This window comes from Lontra canadensis, unplaced genomic scaffold (genome assembly GCF_010015895.1).
Source record: "Lontra canadensis isolate GAN:19392208 unplaced genomic scaffold, GSC_riverotter_1.0 scaffold209, whole genome shotgun sequence".
NCBI lineage: Eukaryota > Metazoa > Chordata > Mammalia > Carnivora > Mustelidae > Lontra > Lontra canadensis.
The window spans coordinates 763,214-781,566 of NW_022631203.1; the positions used below are offsets into that span (position 1 = coordinate 763,214).

The 18,353-nt window shown below is 36.1% G+C and overlaps 1 protein-coding gene across 1 annotated transcript in view; it reads right to left on the minus strand.

The window, feature by feature from the left end:
* Positions 1–18,353, minus strand: part of LOC116861903 — a 204,307-nt gene that overhangs the window by 17,485 nt on the left and 168,469 nt on the right. The window contains exons 9-10 of the mRNA XM_032848784.1: positions 6,528–6,649; positions 4,687–6,101 (exon numbers count right to left, since the gene is read on the minus strand). Of these exons, the coding sequence (XP_032704675.1) occupies positions 4,687–6,101; positions 6,528–6,649 (1,537 nt within the window). The remainder of the gene's footprint in view (positions 1–4,686; positions 6,102–6,527; positions 6,650–18,353) is intronic.

Consider the following 18,353-nt stretch of genomic DNA (forward strand, 5'->3'; position numbering starts at 1 on the left):
AAGAGATGTTTACACACTCATATTCATAGTGGTATTGTTCACAAAAGCCCAAAATGGCAGCTACACAGCACAATCATCTATCCAGGGACAGATGAATGGATAAACAAATCTGGTATATCCACATAATAGAATATTATTTATTATTAAAAAGGAAGGAAATTCTGACATATGCAACAACATGGATGAATTCAAGGACATTATGCTGATTAAAGACAGGAGGCAAAAATATTGTACATGAAATAAATAGTTATATGAGAAGCTTAGTCAAAATCATAGAGAAAGGAAACAAACCAGCACAGGGAAAAAATAGAGTGGCAAACCAAGAAACAGACTCTTAACTGCAGAGAACAAACTGATAGCTATAAGCAGGAGGTGGATAGGGGGATGGGTTAAATAGGTGATGGGGATTAATAAGTGCACTTGTGATGGGCTCCAGGTGTTGTATGAAGTGTTAAATCACTAAATTGTAATTCAGTGAAATTAATATTACACTGAAACTAATATTATACTGTATGTTAGCCAACTGGATCTTAAAAACTTAAAGAATTCCTAGAGAAAGGAAATAGAATGGTGGTTGCTAGAGACTGAGGAAAGAGGGAAATGGGAAGTTACTGTTTAATGGGTGTAAAATTTATTTCACAAGATGAAAAAAGTTCTGGAGACTGGTTGTACAACAACATGAATGTATATGCCATTGAACTGTACACTTTAAAAAAGGTCAACATGGTAAGTTTTATGTTATATATAGTTTACCACAATTTTTTTAATGAAAAAAATAGCTGGGGCACCTGGGAGGCTCAGTGGATTAAATCCTCTGCCTTTGGCTCAGGTCATAATCTCAGGGTCCTGGGATCGAGCCCTGCATTGGGCTCCCTGCTTGGCAGAGAGCCTCCTCCCCGCCCCGCCCCGCCGCCTGCCTCTCTGCCTACTTGTGATCTTTGTCTGTCAAATAAATAAATAAAAATATTTTTAAAAAATGACTAACAAGGGGCACCTGGGTGGCTCAGTGGGTTAAAGCCTCTGCCTTTGGCTCAAGTCATGATCTCAGGGTCCTGGAATCAAGCCCCACATCAGGCTCTCTGCTCAGCAGGGAGCCTGCTTCCTCCTCTCTCTCTCTACTTCCTCCTCTCTCTCTCTACTGAGCAGAGAGCCCGACTGCTGTCTGCCTACTTGTGATCTCTGTCAAATAGATAAATAAAAATTCTTAAAAAAAATTAATGTTTAAAAAAATGACTAACAATAGGCTATGGCAGGGTATGGGGGTGAGAAGATATGGAAATATGTTCATATAAAACGATGGGGACTTCAGTAATACAAAAACGATAGTACTTGGTATAAAAATTTAAAGTATACCAAAAATTCTAAACATAATTATCACATAAGCATAGAAGTTGAATATATGTGTTGTTATTAATGAGCTTCATACTGTTCTCAGGAAAGGCATTTTATAAAAAAAGATAAAATAAAAATGTGTTTTGTGGGGTGCCTGTGTGGCTCAGTCATTTAAATATCTGACTTTGGCTCAGGTCATGATTCCAGGGTTCTGGGATTTAGCCCCACCTCTGGCTCCCTGCTCAGTGGGTAGCCTGATTCTCCCTCTCTCTCTGCCCCTCCTCTGCTCATACTCTCTCTCGCTCAAATAAATTAATAAAATCTTTAAAAAACACGTGTTTTTTAAATTAACATATAATGTATTATTTGCTTCAGGGGTACAGGTCTGTGAATCACCAGTCTTACACAATTCACAGCACTCACCATAGCATGTACCCTCCCCAGTGTCCATAACCCAGCCACCCTATCCCTCACCTTCACCCCTCAGCAACAAGATAGGATCGGGGAGGGAGACAACCATAAGAGACTCTTAATCTCAGAAAACACGTGCTTTGTAACCAACTATTCATTTAAAAAAACTATTGTCATTTAAAATCCATGGTCAGAGGAACAAAAAAAAAACCACTTAATTTTCGACCTGGGACATGCAGTAAAGCCATTTTTCCTATCTCTTTACCATATGACAGCTAGAGAAGGGACAGACACAGTGCAAGCTAACTTTAAGAAGAGTGTATTGGGGGGGACGCCTGGGTGGCTCAGAGGGTTAAAGCCTCTGCCTTCCGCTTGGGTCTTGGTCTCAGGGTCCCGAGTGAGTCGGGCTCTCTGCTCAGCGGGGAGCCTGCTCCCCCCCCCCCCCCCCCGCCCACGCCCCACTCCCGCCTGCCTCTCTGCCTGCTTGTGATCTCTGTCAAATAAACAAAAAAAAAATTTTTAATTAAAAAAAAAGAAGAGTGTATTGTTCATTTGGGAGTGAGCATAAGTAGCACAAAGAGTAATTTTTCTATACCCATGGGCTTCAACTTTATTTCTAGGATTGAAAAAATCACATTTAGCCTATCAGTTTATATTGTCAACATATAACAGCTGAAGATGGGTGAAAGCAGCTAGAAAAATTTTGGTTTTATATATGAAAGGTGTCACCTATGAATGGACCATATCCCAATGCATGTTTTGCAGTAATAATAGTCCACAAATTAGATACAGTCTAACTGCAAATATTTAAAATGTTTCAAAGCCTTTTATAAAAAATTGGGCTCAGCTAAAGTGTAATTAATTGACCGGTTTCATGTGGAGTAGTATTTTCTCAGTTAGATTATAAACTTCATGAAGTCATCGACGTAGTTGAGATAACATTAGACTAGGAGTTTCTATGCTCTAGCTTAACCACTAATTACTTATGTGACATGTAGGGAAGTAGTCTGTTTGAGCCTCAGTTTCCTCATTTTTGAAGCAGGTATAATAATGCTGTACTGTAGTAGCTCTTTCTAAACTAGAAGAACATGAAGTTAAACAAGAGTTGAGATATAAGTAACAAACTTAAGAACTCAGGCTCTGGAATCAGATAAACCGTTTTGAAGTCCAGATAAAGTCACTTGAATATTTTCATTTTACTGTTGTCACTGTAAAATTGGGATAATACTTTCTTCTTAGCAGAAAGATAGTATATCTTCATGTTTAACAACATAGATTTTGGAGCATGGGTTCATGTCCTGTCATTTATTGTGTTACTTTGGTTAATTATATAACTTCTTTGTGCCTCAGTTTTTTCACTGGTAAACTAGAAATGATAATAGTGCCTACCTACTAGGGTTGCTGTAAGGTTTTAATGAATTCACATGTGTAATGAATTCACATTTAATGAGTTCACACGTGTTACTCTACTTTAAAAATATATTATATGGATAAGTCAGTATTATATAGGACAATTTCAAAGACTTATGTGTAAATAGCATATTAAAATAGGAAACAATGATCATACATTAAATATATATTATTTCAAATACTCTATTTTTGAAAAGTCACTGGAGTCTATTGAAGCACAAAACTTTTTATATTTTCAGAAGGAAGTTTTCTTATGAATGTTTTGGGGTCAAGTTCTTAGTTTTCTTTCCATGCCTTGAATTGTAAGACTCTGTAGAAAATGATTATTAATATGAAGAAAAACATTTTCTGAAATGATAATAGTTCGTCTTAAGCATACCTTAATACAATGGCTTAGGAAAGGGAGAATTATAACTTAATGTGATAAAGTAAATGTGACTAACAAGGTAAAAGCCAACTATTTATTGAAAATTATGAAGCTGTTATAATATTTTTATTATTTTATAAATATTTGTAATCATTATATATAATTATTTTATAATTTTTATAATAATTTTATAATAGGGACGCCTGGGTGGCTCAGTTGGTTAAGCGGCTGCCTTCGGCTCAGGTCATGATCCCAGTATCCTGGGATCGAGTCCCACATCGGGCTCCTTGCTTAGCAGGGAACCTACTTCTCCCTCTGCCTCTGCCTGCCTCTCTGTCTGCCTGTGCTCGCTCGCTCTCTCCCTCTGTCCCTGACAAATAAATAAAAAAAAATCTTTAAAAAAATTAATAATAATTTTATAATAATTGGGAATAATTTTGAGAAAAGCAAGTTAAGCTGGATGTTTATATAGTTAGACTTGGATACTTACTTCTTTTCACAGCAACTAATAGTGGGGAAAAGTTTATGGCAATCTCTATTCACCCATTCCAGAATAATGGGAACAAAATTTAACATGTTGTTTTCTAGGCCACAATAACCGTCCTTGCTAATAATTCTCTAATTTTTCTTCTTTTAAGAAGCAGATAACTGAAGAGAGATGATTTGCCTCAATTTTTATAAAGATTTTATTTTAAATAATTTCTACACCCAACATGGAAATTGAGCTTACAACCCCAGGATCAAGAGTCACATGCTTTACTGACTGAGCCAGCCAGGTTCCCCTATTTGCCTATTTTTAATTTTTTATTTTATTATTTATTTATTTATTTATTTGTCAGAGAGAGAGAGAGAGAAAGAGAGAGAGAGCACTGGCAGACAGAATGTATTTGCCTATTTTTTTAAAAAGCATGTGGTGTTATATGCAACTGATGAATTATTGAACACTACGTCTGAACCTAATATGTACTATATGTTGTCTGATTGGATTTAAATTAAAAAATGAAAAAAATTAAAAATAAACTGAATGGAAATCTAGGATTAAAATGCCTTTTCTCTGAGTTTCTTATGAAATCTGTTAACGCTACTGACATATTGAAAGTGTCATCCTATTATTAATTACACTTGTAAACAAGCTACTTTCAAAAGCCACATTCATTTAAGCTTACCCTGAGGACGATTACCCTTCTTGCGAGCACCTAGCCTTTGTGCTTCATTTTCTGAGTCAATGTGGTGTCTTTCATTGTCAGATACAATCTTGTGCTCTTGTTCACTGTCAGACCACATGAGAGATCTTTTCATCTCTTCATCCATTTGAAGTCTCTTATTTTCAAATATCAAACACTGTTCCTTCTCCATCTCCATCATGTGTGTTTCACTTTCAAACTCATTTTTTTGAAGATCATCTCTATATTTTTCAGAGATATGCTGAAGTCTTTCAGACCTAAAGTGAGATTTTCTAGAGCTATCCTGACAACTATCAGAGTCAAAGTCCAATTTTTGTCTTTCAGAGACAGCCAAGCATCTTTTAGATTCAAACCTGAAGCCCATCCATAATCCTTCCAAGTCAGAGGCCTTTTGGCAATCTTCAACCTTCATCATGTGTTTTGTAGAATCAGAGACTATCCCCAGGCTTTCAGAATCTAAGTCCATTGTACGCTTTTCAGACCAAGAATCCATCCAGTGCCCCTCAATGTCAGTGCTGGCATCCATGACACGTTCCACAGCTGCTGAGGCTGGCCCATATCTTTCTGAGCCTGAGTCCATCTCACATGGTTCAGAATCAGAGTCTGTCCTATGTCTCTTAGATCTAATCTTTTCCTGGTGTTTTTCTTCCCCCATTAGATGCACCTCAGATGCAGATGCTGAGTCCATTCCATACCTATCCATGTCTGAGTCCATCACATCCCTCTTAGAATCAGAGAGCATCCAACTTTGTTTGGTCTCCATCAGTCTTTTTTCAGATTCTATCAGGCGTTTTACAGAATCTAAAGCGATTTGGCATTTTTCTGCCTTCAGCAGGTGTTTCACAGATGCAGAAGCAATTGGACATTTTTCTGTATCTGAATCCATTTCTGATCTTTCATTGTCAGAGTTCAACACATATTTTTCAGAGTCAGAGTCTGCCAAGTATTTTTCTGAATCTGAGTCCATCCAGTATTTCAAAGAGTCAAAGTCCATCTGAGATTGCTCAATTCCCTCTAGTTGTTGTTCTGACTCTATCAGATCTTTCAAAGATCCTGAAGCCATCTGGCATTTTTCTGCTTCTAGCAGGTATTTCATTGAGTTTGAGGCCATGGGACATTTTTCTGAGTCTGAGTCCATTCCCCATATTACTGACTCAGAGTCTTTTAAGTGTTCTTCTAAGTCAGATTCCAAACCAATGCCTCTATCAGAGTCAGAATCAATCACACATCTTTCAGAGCCAGAGTCCAGTGGCGGGGTGTCATTTTCAATTATTGTTAGGTCCTGGAGACTTTTATAGTCCAAAGAACCAGCTGAAGTTTCAGAAATTTTTGTGTCTGAAGCTTCTGTTTCGGACTTGCTTCCTTCATCATGTGACACCGTAACTGCTCTTTCATTACTTGAAGAAAAGACAAACATGAACACCTTAAAAATATTCATCAAATGTTAAATGTCAAATATTTTCTTTGTTGAAAACCTCTCTGTAGGAAAATATTATAGAGTATATATTTCTATCTATTAGACTGTAGAAAGCAAGAAACACCACCAACATTCTTGTGAACAAACTGGAAGAATATCAGTGTAAGCAGGTTTTACACTTACTTGAATTTACCCTCACATTAACTGTTCTCCATTACAACTGATAGATTGCCTAGGATACTTCCTTGCAATGTATTATTTTCTTGTCCCTGTCTAATTAATGCATCATTATTTTGGGAATTGAATATCATGTTAAAAATGTAGCAGGAGATAAAACAAACTATTTTTATATTCTACTTCAAGTTAAGATTGTATGTTTGTAGATCTGGTTATTAGTGAGGCTTACCTTAGAGCATTGAGCCTTTTTAGGGAAAAATATTCAAATTTGTCAGGTGCTATTTCAATTGGAAGGGACACATGTTGAAGTGTAAATACAGGTTCACTTGATGAACTAATTGTAGTTATTGGCTGCAAAGCAAAAGCGAAAAAATCATAAACCAAGTTATACTTTCTCAGGTGGATTTACGATGAAACACAGAACACTGAGGAATTTTGATTGAGGGGAAGATAACACTTAATTAGCTGTACTTGTGCTTAAGGGTAAGTCATGGTGAGAACCTCTCCAAAAAAGTAAAACTTCAGAACTAATATTTAAGTATAAGGGTGAACATGATAGATATATTATGAGGTAGCTTCCTAGCCTCTACTTTTCCTAGAACTAATGGCCATTTCCAATACTGCATTGGTACTCTGTTACCCAGTCCCTTGGTTGTATGAAGCTGGAATTTGACCCAAATTGGGGCAGATTCTCTTTCCTGGGGATTTAGAGTTAGAATTCAGAAGTTATTTGTTTGTTTGTTATTCTTGTTGTTATTCTGCTGGTTGTTTGAAAAGGGGATAGGCAATCTTAGGCACCACAAAAACAACAACAACAACAAAACAATGTTTGTCATATGCCTAGAGAAGTAGAAAAAAGCCATTTGTGTAGAGAATGTGAAGAGTAAAACAGCCATAAATAAAGGAGGTTGAAACAAGAGAACATATGCCTCTAGAGAAACAGATGAAAACATTTTTCTTGATTACAGTTCCTCCTAAGTGTTAACTTTACTTTCTGCCCTTGAGTTCTCCATGGTAATCATGATCCCTGGCTTGAGTTCTTATCAGACCTTTTCGTTTTTGCTCAAGCTAGTATGAATAGGGTTTTGTTCTTTTCAACCAAAAGGATTCTCACAGACATCATAATTACTGTTAATATTCCACTGTTAGCTTCAAAGTAGAACATACCTAATAAGTATGTCTTTTAGGTAAAGAGTCCAAGCACAGAAAAGAACGTTGAAGAATGATCAAAATGAATTTTATCTATGCAAAAAGCTTTATTTCATTTTCAATGAAAACTGAGCAAAAAATTATAGACTTATAACATTTAATTTAGGTATGATATAAGAAAAAATATTCCATGAGGTTTAATATACTCTCCAATCGATTATAATAAATGGTTTGGAATCTCCTGTCTCAGCAGATAATTATGAAGCTCACATGAGATAATGATTAAGAGAAAACACTCACTATGAAAACAGGTAAAGACATAAAATGTAAAAGATTAACATAAGAAATAGGTAATTTTGATTTACATGGCAAACAAACATGAAAAATATTGACATTTGCACAACCTGGGGAAAACAGATAACAAACTTCAGGTGCTTCTAAACATTGATCTAAAACATGTCAGTATGCAGAATTTCTTTGACTCCTATTCTCAAATCATAGTAATAGCTTTTCCATTATTATTGCAATTCACTAATTTTCATCAGCTTGAAAGTCAAGATAAAAATTAAAGGGTGAATAAAAATACAAGCAGATTTTATTCAAGGTGTGCCTGGGTAGCTCAGTTAAACATCTGCCTTCTGCTCAGGTAGGGTTACTGGAGTCGCAAGATCAAGCACTGCATCAGGCTCCCTGCTCAGGAGAGAGTCTGCTTCTCCCTCTGCCCCACTGTGCTCGTTCTCTCTCTCTCTCTCAAATAAATAATTAAAATCTTTTTTAAAAATATTAAAATATTTTATTCAACTATACATAATATATGCTTAATAAAATAATATTTGCCTTTATAAATTGGTAACTAACATATTTTCATGTATTATATTTATCAGGCTACCAGGCCACCTGAGGAATTATACAGGTAATGTTTCTACTCTTTCCAAAAGAACCTAGGGCAGCTACATATTCTACTACATTGATAAAAAGCTCTAACAGAAAATACAGTAAATATGGAATTCACAGTGGTTATCTAAGATTGGCATACTGCCTGAAGTTTTGGGTACTATGACTGCCTTTTGGAATACTAAACCAAATATGTTCCTTAGCAGGAATACCTTCAAAGATGGTACAGAGTATTAGAAAGTTTAAGTGTTCTTCCCAGTAATACCACTTTCTAGAGATGACACTTTTGAAATATATTTTTGCTAGTTAATTAAACTTCAACTAGCATCAAAAGAGGGGGAAGGATATTTACAAGTTCATTAATTAGAACCCTGTAAAAGCTAATCTACCTTTATCTCCAAGACTGTCCTTTCCTGAGAACTGTAATTCTGTACAGTACTGAGACATTTTAATCGAGAGAAAAAAATTGTTGTGAAAACCAAATTCAAATAGATTGTTAAATAAATGTGTCCAACTAATGAATCTATATAAAGTTGCCCCCTCTTTCTAGACAGTTGCTTCTTTCCTCTAAAGAATATTAATTCTACAGGTTTTTTTTTAATTATGTTCAGTTAGTCAACACATAGTAGAACATCATTAGTTTTTGATGTAGTGTTCAATGATTTATTAGTTGCATATAAAACCCAGTGCTCATCACAACACATGCCCTCTTTAACACCCATTACCTGCTTACCTTATCCCCCCAACCCCCCTCCCTTCTGTAACCCTCAGTTTGTTTCCCAGAGTCCAAAGTCTCTCACAATTTGTCTCCCTCTCTGATTTCTTCCCATTCAGTTTTCCCTCCATTCCCCTATGGTCTTCCACACTATTCCTAATGTTCCACATATGAGTAAAACCATATGATAATTGTCTTTCTCTGCTTGACTTATTTTACTCTACTGTTTTATGCTGTACACTAAACCAATTTTCAGTTAAGCCTGTAAAGCTCTGTGTAAAGGTGTATATCCTTGTTTTTCCTTTATCTATATCTGCTATTTTACTGCATCTTATATAGAACTAAGTTGTAATTTCATTCTATAATCTTGAAAAATTAGTTTAGTTATAAAGATGAAGAAATTTATTAGACCATTTCTTTATACGATGACATCAATGCCATGGCCACACACCTATAATATACAGTTGTATCCTAATTAGCCATTGTTCTAAAACAAATGGACTCATGGGTTATGTAGGCCTCAGAGTGTAAAAGATGACTCCCAGGTGAACCCCCAAGTGCATGGGGAATGGGAAAATAATGAAAGGGTTTCATTAACAAGCTATATTATATAGGAAGCTTTTTCTCCATAATCTGTGCTTTTCTAGTAAAAAGTATCATTGTGTAACTAATGTTAATCCTTAATGCAATTACTTAAAAAGGAAGTCAAAGCATGTGAATTGTAAAATTTTGAGGATTTTAAGGTAAATAGGGAGTTTAAGGGGAGCAGGGATAGTTCACGGCAAGGAGCCCCTTCAGTTTCTAAAAGAAGTAGGGCCTGTAGTCATGAAACTTAATTCTTAAGTGGTCCTCCTTTTGGTAAGCTATCCCCACCACTGTACATTGTACATTTCCCTAGCGGTTTACTTTGGGAAAGTATCATTAGTAAGAATGCCCATTTACAATTTGATGTCAAGGAAAGAAGCCAGAATATCCAAGTATTTTCAACAACCACCCTAAGTAAGTATAGCCTAGTTTAAGAAAAAAAAATGAGTTAGATGAAATGTTGATAAACTATGCCCTGTGAGCTAAATCCAGCCTACTCTCTGTTTTTGTATGCCCTAAGAGCAAAGGAAGACTTTCATGCTTTAAAATTGTAAAAAAGTGAAGTGCAAAAAGTCTATTGGCACATCATGGGGAACAGTTCCTTCAACAGTTGAGGAGATAGTGTTTTGGCCTGAAAAGCCCCAAATATTTAAGAACTAGTCCTTTACAGAAGAAGTATCCTATCCTCTGAACTACATGATTTCCAATGACTTTTCTGACTCAGAGTCCATGAGCTTGTTCGTAAGCAAGATTAATAGCCTTTTTAAAGTACTTTAAGATGGTTTTCCATGTAGAGAAGTGATCAATTTGCTTAAATTTATGAGAGTTCAGAGGCTACTTTTTGCATCTTTAATGGTATTGAAGTCATAGAGTAGTTTTCCCCTAGAGAAATTTGTGATTTATGCATCTAAAAATACGATTTGTGAGTTGCTTAAGAGGGATTTTCTGGATTGAAGAAAAAAAGTTATCCAATTAATTCACAAACACTATACATTGAGAAGCCTTTTTACATTAAAAGACTTCATAGAGGGGTGCCTGGGTGGCTCAGTTGGTTAAGCATCTGCCTTCAGCTCAGGTCATGATCTCAGTGGTCCTGGAATCAAGCCCCGGGTTGAGCTCTCTGCTCAGCAGGAAGTCTGCTCCTCCCTCTCCCACCATACCCTGCAGGTCTTACTTGCTTTCTTTTGCTCTCTCTTGCTCTTTCTATCTCAAATAAAAAAAATTAAATCTTAAAAGAAACTTTATGGAATTATAGAGTGCTGAACCACCCAAGATTTTTTTTTTGTCCTACACCTAAAAGCTGATTCTAAGAGATGCCAAGAGAGTAAGGGGGTTGATTCTTAATAATAGACTCTGTTTCCAGAAGAATGGGTATAGGGATCTCACATCCAATGGGATGTGTTTACAAAGACAGTATATAACAAATAACACTCCTCCTTCCTACAAAATGAAAGCTTTCCATTTTTATTTTACAAGCCTCACAGTGCAACCTTCATCCTGTGAGTGAGATAACTGGATATAATATAATCTAGTCACTTCTTCATTTGACAAGGCTGTCATCACTCCCTACTAAAATCTCTTTTGTTCATACATATTTTGTCAAACTACTCTATAACATATGAAAGATTAGTACGGCCTAAAATGATCACAGACCTGGGGCACCTGGGTGGCTCAGTGGGTTACGCCTCTGCCTTCGGATCAGGTCATGATCTCAGGGTCCTGGGAGCGAGTCCTGCATTGGGCTGTCTGCTCAGCAGGGAGCCTGCTTCCTCCCTCTCTCTCTGCCTACCTCTCTGTCTACTTGTGATCTCTGTTTGTCAAATAAATAAAATCTTAAAAAAAATAAAAAAAATAAAATGATCACAGACCTAAAAATGTAAGGGAGTATTTCAAGTTACATGCCAAAGATTAATAAACATTATTATGAAATAATTACTTTCTATTGGTCTGATTTTTTATTTTTCCATATACATATATTTGTTTCCTCAATCTTTTCTAGTTATCTATTACTTTAGCAATATGCTTGAATTACAAGTTCTATATAACATGAACATGATTTTATTATGCAAATATAAACCTTTAAAAGCTAACAACTTTCAGGTTTCCAACAGCAATACAATATTTCAACCTTTTATAGTTACTGAGTCATGTTGCACTCTTACAAAATATATTGGAAAAGACACTCCAGAGAAAAACAAATTTATAGTAGGTGCTAAGTAATCTGTAAGCAAGATATTTATTTATTTTTAAAAAGAATTTATTTATCCAATTAGAGAGAGAAAGAGAGAGAGAGAGCAAGCGAGTGCACGAGCTAGGGGAAGGACAGAGGGACAGGGAGAGAGATGAATTGTAAGTCAACTCCACACTGAACATACAGCCCAATGTGGCACTTGATCCCAGGACCCTGTGATCATGACCTGAGTTAAAATCACGAGTCAGATGCTTAACTGACTGAACCACTCAGGCAATTCAAACAAAATATTTATTTATAATATGCTTCTTATTATTTGTGATTGTGAAAGTATAAGATTATAAATTAAAAGAGATCTATGTTTTATATAAAACATTTATTCTCTATAAAATTTAAAGATATACATCCTGATAGAAATCTTTAAATGTGAGTAATATATTAGATTATATTAAAAATATATATTAGATTATATATATTACATTAGATTTCTAATATATATATTAGAAATATATATTAGAAATAGATTAAAGTAATTTTGATAAAAAAGTTCACATCAGTTATGCCTTGGATTGTCTCCCAGTTCTTTCCTAGTACATTTATTGTATTATAGGAATCACCCACAGGGATATAATTAACAGTACGAGCTATGGAATTAGACTGAGCTGGGTTTGAGTTTGGGCTTTGCTATTTATTTTTGTGTGAACTTAGGGAAGTCACTTAACCTCTCTGTGGCTTTGTTTCCTTTTCAATAAAGTGAGGATGAAAGAGTTGATATCCCTTTTCAACAGCAACAGAAACAATCAACAGAACTAAAAGACAACTTACTAAATGGGAGAAGATATTTGCAAATGACATCTGACAAATGGTTATTATCCAAAATACATAAAGAACTTACACAACTCAATGTAAAAAAAATAATAATCCAATTAAAAATGGGCAGACATGAACGTTTCTCCAAAAAAGACATACAGATGACTAACAGACACATGAAAAGATGCTCAACGTCACTCATCATCAGGGAAATGCAAAACTATAATGAGGTATCACTTCACACCTGTCAGAATGGCTAAAATCAAAAGCACCAGAAACAACAAGCATTGGTAAGAGTATGGTGAATATGGAACCCTCTTGTACTGTTGGCGAGAATGTAAACTGGTTCAGCCACTGTGGGAGACGGTATGGAGGTTCTTCAAAAATATTAAAAATAGAACTACCTTATGATTCAGGAACTTCCCTATTGGGTATTTACACAAAGAATACAAAAACACTAATTTGAAGGGAAACATGCACCTCTTTATTTTTTGCAGAATTATTTACAACAGCCAAATTGTGGAAGCAGCCCAAGTATCCATAGATAGATGAATGGATAAAGAAGATATGAGATACACACACACACACGATTATTAATTAGCCATATAAAGAATGAAATCTTGCCATTTGCAACAAAATGGATTGAATTAGAGAGTATAATGCTAAATGAAATTAGTCAGTCAGAAAAAGACAAATACCATATGTTTCACTCGTATGTGGAATTTAAGAAACAAAAAAATGAATAAAGAGAAAAAGGAGACAAACAAAAAAACACTCTTAACTATAGAGAACAAACAGACTCTTAACTATAGAAAACAAACTGGTAGTTGCCAGAAGTGAGGAGGGTGAGGGGAATGGGTGAATGGGTGAATTAAGTGATGGGGATTAAAGAGTACACTTATGATGAGCATTGAGAAATGTCTACAATCATTGAATCACTATATTATACACCTGAAACTACTATAACACTGTATATTAACTCTATTGGAATTAAAATTAAAAAAAAACAATAAAAAAGAGTTGATGTGAAGATTTTAAGAGATATAATTGGATTATAGGGTTATAATTGTTGAACACAATGGTAATAAAGTGCTTTATATGTACTTATTGTTATTATTATTAATCATTCAGTTCCAAATTATCTTTTTTTTAAGATTTTATTTATTCATTTGACAGAGAGAGAGAGAGAGAGCACAAGCTGGCAGAGAGGCAGGCAGAGAGAGTGGGAAGCAGCTCCCCACCAAGCAGAGAGCCCGAAGTGGGGCCCTTGAGACCAGGACCTGAGCCGAAGGCAGAGCCACGCAGGCGCCCCCAAATTATCTTTAAGTTATAATGTAGCTAAGAAAATTCTGCTTTATGGTAATTTGACTGAGTATTGGTTAGTATTTTACTGAGTTAAATAATTAGTATATTATAGGGTAGAAGAAATTTAAAACATTTAGTGACCTAGAACATTCAGTTTTTGTTGTTATATGCCTGCTTAGGGAGATAATGGGCTATGTGACTCATGCTTTGTCTGCTATTTCTCAGAACATTTTCCCTTTCCAGTTAATTTAATTTACATTTGTTTTGTTGGGTTTCTATAATAATTATAGAAGTAATTTTCATCCACAAAATTAGAGATTACAGGGGCACCTGGGTGGCTTAGTGGGTTAAAGCCTCTGCCTTCGGCTCAGGTCATGATCTCAGGGTCCTGGGATCAAGCCCCACATTGGGCTCTCTGCTCAGCGGGGAGCCTGCTTCCCCCTCTTCCTCTGCCTGCCTCTCTGCCTACTTGTGATCTCTCTCTATCAAATAAATAAATAAAATCTTTAAAAAAATTAAGGATTACATTCTGGTTGCTTCCTAGAACAGCTTTATATTTTGATACAGTCAATGAATAACAAATAGCAGATATGATATACCTTAATACATTTTTTAAGGCTGAGAGGACAAAATTTAAAAAAAAAATAAATCCTCCTTTCCCACGCAAATCAGACAGTTCCAAATGAGAAGTAAGATGCAGTAGTTAGACTTCATTGATTAGTGATTTGATGTCATGACGATGATGATCTGATGTCAATATGCTTGTGAAGGTGTCCAATTGAATCACTCTACAGACGTTCACGCTTTCTGAAACATAATTATAGGGTCCCATTTTTCTTAAATGTATTTAAGAGTATAAGACTGATGTAGAAGTAAGTTCCCCAACTGACAATTTATGGTATGTTTGTCATTACATGAAAATGGTAGAATATATGAGTAGCTAAAGACAAAAGATGTCTCATATTCACAAGTACAAAAACACAATTACCAAAGTTAAGTGCTACAGTTATGTTGATCTCACTGTTCAAAATTATGAGTTTGTTAGCCTAAATATTTCCTTATGACTTTACAAGTATCAACATATGTATTGATTGAATTTGACTCTCTAAAATAAAATTTAATATTTGTGAACATCTAATAATCTATTTAATTTGGCCATTAATGACCTCAACTAATCATTTAAAGGAAATAGTTTTTCTGGTGAAGAAAAGCTAAGCAGTGTAGTTGCTGAATTTTCTTTATTTTCTCCATGTATTATAGTTCCTATAATATTTCAGATACAGTTCTTTGTGAATTATATTCTAAATTAAGTTTACAAAACTTAAAACTTAAATTTATTCCATTAGTTTTTACAAAATCAGGCCCAACTTTGTAACACAATACAGTTTTTGTATTTTTTATTTTCACTGCTTTTTCTTGTTTCTTCTGTATTATTGGCTAGTAGCAAGAAAGGCTACACAGGAAAGACAATGATACTGAATGCTAGGCCAAGGAATTAAGACTTGGTATTATGTAGAAAATATAGACGTTAGGGAACCACTAACCCTACTTCCTGTAGCACATCATACTTGAGCTCTAAATATAAAAGGACTATGCTAGCTGCTGCAAAGGAACGCCAAGATAAATCAAGCATGGATCTTCCAAAAAATTGCTGCTACACAGGTTTATGTGAAGAACTAATATAATATATTACTAGAAATAACAAATATCATAAAGAAGATAGAGATAAGTATAGTAGGGGAAGCAAGGGAACATGGTATCTTGCTAGGTGTATCTTGTATATACTTAGTGGAACAGGTGATATTCAAGCTTGAATTTAAAGATAGGTGGTGGAATCTGGGTATGCTAAAATGAGGCAGAAAGAGCATAACAAACAACAAGCATGAGGAAAGGCACAGAAGTAACAAAACACAGAGCATATAGTGTCAAATTGACATGATCAAAGGGTGGGCAGAGACCAATGTGGGAAATATGTTTGGGAAGGTAGAATTAACAATAGATTAAGGAAGACCTTAAAAGCCATTCCAAAGAATTTTGGCTGTGTTCTGTTGACAGTTAAGGAAATATGGAAGGTTAAGAAGTATTGACATGATTACTTTTATGATTTTAGTGCATAAACAGAGCAGCAGAGTATAAAATACACTGATAAGGCATAAAACAAGGGAGAAAACCCAGACAAATACTTTAAAAAGACTGCTGAAAACTTTTTTAAAAAGAAAAAAAAAATCTCTACATTTTCTCTGTCAGGCCCATTACCTTCCCTTTCCAAAGGTGTACATATCCCAATTACATTTTGTTACTGTATTTTATTTTTTTATGCTCTTTAACAGAGTTATGTAATAGTCTAAGTGTCTTGTCCAATTAAAAAAGTTGTCAAAACAAGGAATGCTGATTACAGTGGTATGAAGAATATGACAATTTCTCTCTGCAAAATAAAAGTATATAAATGGGCAAAATTAAGGAAGATGGTGGCAGAGTAGGAGGATCCTAAGCTCATCTCATCCCATGAATAAAACTAGATAACTATCAAATCATTGTAAATACCCCAGAAATCAACCTGAGGGACTGACAGAACAAACTTCACAACTAAAGGAAGAGAAAGGGCCACATTGAAAAAGGTAGGGCTTGTGGAAACATGCTGTGTTTTATGATAAGGGAATAAACCAGTGTGTCCTAGCTTCCTTCCTATCTTCCTCCCTAGCTTCCTTCCTTATCTTAAAAGAAGTCCGTGAATCTCAAAAAATCCTAAATTGCATCGATAGTACCCAAAGGTTTACTACGCCTTTTTCTTACATATCAAATGAACAACAAGAAGCTTCTTATGACCAAGGCTTTGTTAACAAATGTTGAATGGCTTTAAAAATGAAAATCTAACTAATGGATCAACTTATTTATTCATGACATTCACTTTCTATCAAACTTGGAGAATCAATTTACATCATAAAATGCTAAATCATTAGCATTATAAGCTGCAACCTAAAACAACTTTTAAGCTGCTCACAGAAACCCTTTCTCAACCCTGAGAAATGTGGTTTAGGGGAGAAACAGAACATGGTTGCTGCAGAAGGGAGGGAACAGTGATCACCGAGAAGGGTGAGAGAGAATAGAGCGCACAGGGGAATGCATGAGGAGAATATTTCCCCAAAGCTATTGCCTTAGAAAATGAGAAGCACTGAATTTCATGAGTTCTTGCAATGAGTGAGTTTTAAAGCCTGGAGTAATAAAGATCAGCAGGCATGGCTAAGATATAGCTCTGAGGACACTGCCCCTGGCCCAGGGAAAGAGGCAGGCAAGCAAACTGGGGGCAAACAGCATGGGAACAGCACACAGTAAGGAAATTATTTAATTCTTGGAGACTTTCCCTGAAAGCCAACATTCACTGAGACCCCTCTCTGGGGTTAAAGAAGCTAGCTGGAACCATTTACCTCACCCAACCTCTCAGTACAAACAGAATCATCTATGGGAATCAGCAATGCACCACTGGCTGCCTAATCTGTTTACACCAAGGCTTACACCCCTGTGCTCTAGTGGGACTGCCCTTCTCAGCCAAATTTGCCTTAGTCCAAGCAAGGTGGGCACCTCCCCCAGAAGATAAGCACAAGTCCCTGCCTGCACATATCTAAACCTGGAGTTTTAAAGGTCAGCAGTCTTGGCTGGGATAGAGCCCAGAGAGTATTGTTCTGTTCCTGGAGAGAAGGCAGGCAAAAAACTCAGAGGCAGATAACATGGAAACAACTATCTGAAAAACACCTGGAGTATGCAGGGGGAGATTATTCTCTCTTCTCAGAGTGCTTCCCTCAGAGGTGTTATACACAGAGAGACCTCTGCAGGGACAAAGGAAATGGTTTACAGCATTTCCTTCCCCTACCCCTCAGCATAAACAAAAGTTAGCTGTGGTAAGCAGCAGAGCCCCAAAGCTGGCTGCAAACATGCTTATAATAAACCCCAAACCCTGTGCTCTGGCTACACTGCCCTGGTCAGTCAAGCTTGCCTCAGTCCCAGTGTGGTTGGCCCCTCTCCCAGAAGACCAGCAAAAAACCCTTGCTCATAAGAAGTCTCCTGACCATAGAGTTCTACAGGGACTCAGTTCTAATGGAAGTAGTATGAGGTTTCATTTCACAAGCAGACCAGAGCATACCTAGTTAAAAATCTCCACATTCTGGCCAAGGACTAACCAGTGTCCACAAGAAGCAAGGAAAGACTACAGATGACTGACATGAAAGATAGAGCAGCAAAAACACAATAGCAGAGTGCACGCAGCACACAACAGACACATTCCCCAAAGTGCCAGCCCCTGGACACCACATGCACATCTTCATAACACCACTACATTCAGAAACAGGAAATATAACTGACTTTTCTAATACAGAGCAGAAGGCAGAGAAATAGACAAAATGCCAAGATGG